This window comes from Salmo trutta, chromosome 15, assembly GCF_901001165.1.
Source record: "Salmo trutta chromosome 15, fSalTru1.1, whole genome shotgun sequence".
NCBI lineage: Eukaryota > Metazoa > Chordata > Actinopteri > Salmoniformes > Salmonidae > Salmo > Salmo trutta.
The window spans coordinates 48084170-48090169 of NC_042971.1; the positions used below are offsets into that span (position 1 = coordinate 48084170).

Consider the following 6000-nt stretch of genomic DNA (forward strand, 5'->3'; position numbering starts at 1 on the left):
AACAAAGGAGTTGATTGTTGACTTCAGGAAGCAGAGGGAACATGCCCCGATCCACATAAACAGGACTTCGGTAGAGAGTTTTAAGTTCTTAGGCATCACCAAGGACTTGTCAGGGACTAACAAAACCACACTCTTGTCAAGAGGGCGCAACAGCGTCTCTACTTTCTAAGATGCCTGAAGAAATGTGGCCCCCGGGTCCTCTCCAAATACTACTGCTGAACCATCGAGAGTGCCCTGACCAGTTGCATCACAGCCTGGTACAGGAATCTCTCCATCCATGACCGCAAGGCCCTCCAGCGGTTGGTGAAGATGGTCCAGTACATCATTGGGACAGTACACCCACCCATCCAGCACATCTACATCAAACGGTGTCTGAGGAAGGCACGCAGCATCATCAAGGACCCCACACACGCCAGCCAGAAGCTGTTCTCTCCCTTACCATCAGGCAGATGGTATCAGAGCATTATGTCTGATACCAACAGTTTTCTATTTACAAGCCATCAGACTGTTGAACACTTGAAATGGACTGATCACCTGCTCTGATTCTATGCACCTTAACACACATGTACTGGCTCACACACACATCTGATTGAGTCCCAATCCTTATTCCTGAAAAAATAACAAGATTTGTCCACTTACAGCACATTAAAAATGATTCAGGACCCATTTGAGACCTACATGTAACCCACGTGGGTTTGTCCATGTCTGACCCAAAAAGTTACCCAGTTGCTAACTTTTGAAAGTACCATGCCTAATTCCTAATGACTTCTCAGATTTAATTATTTGCAAACAGGGACAATTCCATTGCAAACTGGACACACTGATTTGGCTTTGGAGAAATGTGATAAAATGAACACATAGGCCTTTCTCTCTGTCCATTATCCTGTAATATGTCAAATGATGTAGAATTGCACGACATTTTTATAAAATGCTGTTTTTTCTCGGACCTGCAAATATGATGATAGATTCATGCAATGCTTTTACTATAAATTAGATCTTTCCACCACTACTCTTAGTAGAATGAAGTACCGTTTTTAAAACTGCATATCTTAGGCTTGCTCAGTCCAAGAAGTGAGGGTGAACGGTAGACATGTTCTCTGCTATCCACTTTGTTTCAATTATTATTTTGGGTATAGGGGAGGGTCACTTGTTTTTTTAAATATATTTCTGCTGAAGGGAGGCACTAGCGGTTCGGGGGGGGGGGGGGGGCAACAATTTGGACCCCCTGTGACAACAATTTTGGACCCCCTTGTGGCCCCCCTAAATGTGGAGTATGAAATAATTTTGACATAACAAATTTTTGCTATCGTTCTTTTTTTACACCCATTATTACAGTGGCAACGATGATGATTATGAACATGGTCTTTTGCCTGCTAATGCCTGCAATGCAGTGAAGAAAACGATATGACAACAATAACATCTAATGGAACTGTCCCCTCTAACAGTACAACTGGCCCCTGCTTGGCCCCCCAGTTGAAATGGTCTAGAACCACCACTGAAGGGAGGGCCATCCATTTTCATTTCAGAGAGGTCATATTTTCTCCATGTAACCCTTGTTATAAATAACGTTCATACCCTAACATTCATGACTTTCAGCTTCAATTGCAGGTGTAAAATGCAGTTTATTTCTGTAGCCTATCTAGCGTTTTGAAAATGCATCACCGATTATGGCAGCAGTTCTGCATGCATGTTCGAGTGTGCACACGTGCATGAGCTTGTCCGGGGTTTCAACAAGTTTGAAAACCACTGGGATGCATGATAGTGGCAACAAATGGAGTTCAGTTGGGTTGGATATAGTAATGATAGTCTACAGTATTTCTTACAATCAATTTGTACTGGAATTGTTTTGGTCATTGTTAATACGTGCAGCAATTATTCCATTTCAAAATAGTTTGGCAAAATACTTTACTCATCAGATTGTGCTGCTTTCCACTGATTTGGACTAATTGCTCAAGAGTCTATCACCGCGGTTGCAGTAAAAACATTTTAGGGGTGCCCTTTTTTCACTCTGAGTACATGCCCCCCAGAAGGCACTAGCGTATCTCACTCAAATATGTTTTCTTTCACTTTCTAACACCTGTTGATGACGTGAATGATCAGGGCGCGCCCCCTGCCAAGTCAGTGTGCCTTGCCAGAGTATACAGTTGCCTTGCCGTAGGCGTAGAAGACAGTGAACACGGAAGACAGTTCCGGGTTTATTATTCACAGACAGCAGTCGTTATCATTCTGTAGTTAGTCACACCTCATTTCAGAAAACGATGTCACTTTTAATGGATAACCAATTTGGAGAACTTCCAGTCGACAAATCAGTGGATACAAAGTTCTTTCTGGAGTCAGTGGCATATCTTCCGCCTTTTTTTGGTGAGTACAGAAGTACACCTGAACCGTCGGCAGACGACCTGTAGCCAATCACATTCATTGGTCTTCATGAAACTGGAGAGGCACTCAAATTGTCTCACCGTCACCGATACCTTAGAAAATGTCACCTCATTTTCTTTTTGTTTCACTTTTCATGATTGACTTCCCCTATAACAACATTTAGAAATAGACTGAACTAAATTAAAAACAATCAACGTATCAACAATCATATGTATTTTGTCTAAGAAATCAACACAGGTTTGACGAAGTTGGCTCGACAGTGCCATTGACCTTGTTGAATAAACAACATATTACGTTGAGTGAGTACAGCGCCGTTATAATCGCTTTGTTAACGTCAGAGTTGCATAAAGATGACCATCACCCAAACGAATATAGTAGGCCTACCATAATAATCGGTTATTACATTTTGAATGATCCGCAAATAAACTCTTTGTGGATGGCTCAATCATAGGCTGATTTTGGGATTTAAATGCGCTAGTGTGTGTGGTAACAACCTTGCACGATGTTGTTTTTACATCTTGGAATTGTCAAGGAATAGTCTTAACATAAAGTGTAATAATCTGATTTTAAAACCAAGGACGTATTGAGGTGGTGAAGCCAAAGGGCAAGAGGGGCCATGTGCATTAGTATGCAGCTGCTGTAGCTCTTCTCTCTCTCCTCCCACACTGCCTGCTGCATTGGCCTCCTTGTGTGACTTTCGACTTGAATGGACCCTTTTCTCTATTGATTGCCCAACAAGAAACTTTCATATAATTCACATAAGCATTGTGGGAGAATAAGTGTCATTTCAATTCAATTCTTTCCTCCCCCAAGGATGTTTCTCCGGCTACATCCAAGATGATGTGTTTGCATTTACTCATAACTGCTTGTTTGCATTTCAATCCAATGTTTTGTCCCTCTCTTTCTTCTTTCCAGACTGCCTGGGGTCAAAAGTATTTGTTCCTATCAAATCAGACATCAGTGGCAATATAACAGTAAGTATGTTTTCCACACCCTCTAATTGTGCCTTAAAATAAGAGTAACCCTACAGCAACAAATGCCTACGTCTATACATTTTGTTGGTAATATTTTCCTTCCAGAAAATCAGAAGTGTGTATGACAAGGACCCTGCCAAGTATGCAACACTACAGCAGATAGTGGAGTCAGAGAAGGAGGCATACGGCACAGAGTGGCCCAAAGTGGGAGCCACCTTGGCCCTGATGTGGCTGAAGAGGTGAGCTCAGAATCATCTCATCTGAATGTGCTTAAGACTGTGTTTACAGTGGTAGCCCAATTCTGATATTTTCTTTCACTACTTGGTCTTTTGACCAATCAGATCAGTTCTGAAAAATATCTGATGTGATTGGTCAAAAGATCAGAATTGGGCTGACTAGAGGCTGTGAAATGGTGTTCTTGTTTCTAGATAGAGATCTGCACGTCATGAATAATGTTGTGACTGAAATCAAATAAGTTAAGCTGATTGTCCTCTCTCCCGCAGAGGCCTCCGTTTCATCCAGATCCTGCTTCAGAGCTTGGCAGATGGAGAGAAAGACGAGAACAACCCTAACCTCATCCGTGTCAACATCACCAAAGCCTACGACCAGGCCCTAAAGAAATACCACGGCTGGCTAGTGCAGAAGATATTTAAGGTGAGACCATGTGACTAGAGTCATGTGGTAGCATAGTCTTGACCTCCTAGCCTTTTACTTGTGACTTGGTGTTCTACTTAACCCTGGTTCTCAAGCACCTCTGAATGTATTGATTTCATATCGAACTTCATTTCGACATGTAATAACTGAAAACGACAGATTGAATTTGAATGTAGATGAACTGCCCAGCCAAGGTGTAGTAACTATGTAACAACTGGATTTCTCTTTGTCCCCTCCAGGCGGCGTTGTTTGCAGCACCCTATAAGTCAGACTTTATAAAGGCCCTGTCAAAAGGTCAAGAGGTCAGAGAGGAGGACTGCATGGCTAGTGTACGCCAGTTCCTCATCAATTACACAGCCACAGTGGATGCAATCTATGAGATGTACACAACGCTGAATGCAGAGCTGGACTATAGTGTTTGATGTCCCCCATACTGGACCACAGCAGCATCCTGCATGTTATTTTCTTCCAGTCTTCTATTTTTCATCCTTTCTCTCAGGTTATGGAACATTCCATCTTATGAGGATTGAGGACTTTATTTCAAAGACGCTGTTTTTATTTGTATCACCATTTGTATTATTCATTTCATGTCCCTCCTTTTAAGTCCCTCCCTACTGAATGTTGACAGTTTGGCCCCAGGTGAGTTGCTACTGGATGGAAAGTGGCATATTCCGTGTTGAGTCTTTTATAAATTCAAGAAATGTAAAAATTGGTACAGGTCTAGCACAACTCTTGTTGTGTCAGCCTATTAAGCGGTCTGCTGCAGTTACACATGATCCACCATCAGGTAAGAGACATTTAGAAGTGATATCCAGAGAGCTGGTCAGTGTTATTCTAGTACTGTATCTCTCTCTGTGGGAGGGAAGAGTGTTTCTGCTGATGATACAAGACTCATGAAATCCCTACTGTAACTCTGCCCTGAAACGTGCGATAGTACCCTCACTGCCCTGTAGGTAGGGGAAGAGTTAACTACCCCGTGCCTTCAGAGATTATAACCAGCATTAGTGGTTTTAATGCTTAGTGCTGTCTATTGTGTGATGTTTTGTTTGTTGCTTCTACATGTTTGTTTGAACAACTGAATCTTTAGTTGAGTAGGGTTGCACTTCCTTCATGTCTTTTTGAAATACAGATTTTCAATCCATTCAATTTTTTTCAACACATTTTGCATTTCACATTTTAGCAGATGCTCTTATCCAGAGGGACTAACAGTTAGTGTATTAATCTTAAGGTAGCTAAGAGCGACAACTGCATCTCACAGTCATAGTAAGCAAAAAATAAATAGTAGCTATCAGCAAATGCAGTGCTAGACAATGCCAAAGCGTATTTGGCACATACATTTACATGTCAGTTTCATTCACTATTGGGGTGTTGTACTTCATGTGATTTTGAAAGCTTGCTGTAATAGCAACATTTTATTTTACTTCAGAAAGTGTATTGTTTCTGAAATAGTACTGTATTTCCTAATTGTTGTTTGTTCTATAGTGCTGCTGAATCAAAAGAACAACATTTATTGGCTCAAATCAGTTCAAAAAGCATAGTCAATGCAATCTAATTATTTATTTGTGAGATACACGCTTGTGTTTGTCCTGTATGTATACCTGGAATATGATTATGTGCATTGATAACATTGAAGTGATTTTTCAGGTCAATCACGACCAAAACATCCCACCACCTGTACAGCTTCTTCCCCCATGCCGTGTCCCTTACCAACCGGTCACAATGATCTCCTCATTCATGGACTAGGCACTGTTTACTATTCATCCAAGGACGATGCACCCTGCACTTTCATAGAACTGCACATTACTCCCAGTGTGGTCATCTGCTGCAATAGCCCATCCGTGACAAGGATCGATGAGTTGTGACTTCCGAGATGCCATTCTGCACACCACTGTTGTACTGCACCATTATTTGTCTGTTTGTGGCCCGCCTGTTAGTTTGCACAATTCTTGCCAGTCTCCTTCGACCTCACTCATCAACGAACTGTTATCGTGCG

At 41.8% G+C, this 6000-nt stretch overlaps 1 protein-coding gene across 1 annotated transcript; it reads left to right on the forward strand.

Moving 5' to 3' along the window:
• Nucleotides 1–2132: 2132 nt before the first annotated feature.
• On the forward strand, nt 2133–5153 carry LOC115149210 (glycolipid transfer protein). The gene is made up of 5 exons (XM_029691861.1): nt 2133–2361; nt 3295–3353; nt 3459–3592; nt 3857–4007; nt 4247–5153. The coding sequence occupies exons 1-5, from the start codon at nt 2259–2261 to the stop codon at nt 4427–4429; spliced, it is 630 nt and encodes a 209-aa protein (XP_029547721.1). The 5' UTR covers nt 2133–2258; the 3' UTR covers nt 4430–5153.
• The last annotated feature ends 847 nt before the right edge of the window (nt 5154–6000 follow it).

Coding starts and splice junctions, on each gene's coding strand:
- LOC115149210 (XM_029691861.1), top strand. CDS start 2,259: ATGTCACTTTTAATGGATAACCAATTTGGAGAACTTCCAGTCGACAAA. Junction 3,593..3,856: donor GCCCTGATGTGGCTGAAGAG/GTGAGCTCAGAA, acceptor TCTCTCCCGCAG/AGGCCTCCGTTTCATCCAGA. Junction 4,008..4,246: donor TAGTGCAGAAGATATTTAAG/GTGAGACCATGT, acceptor TGTCCCCTCCAG/GCGGCGTTGTTTGCAGCACC.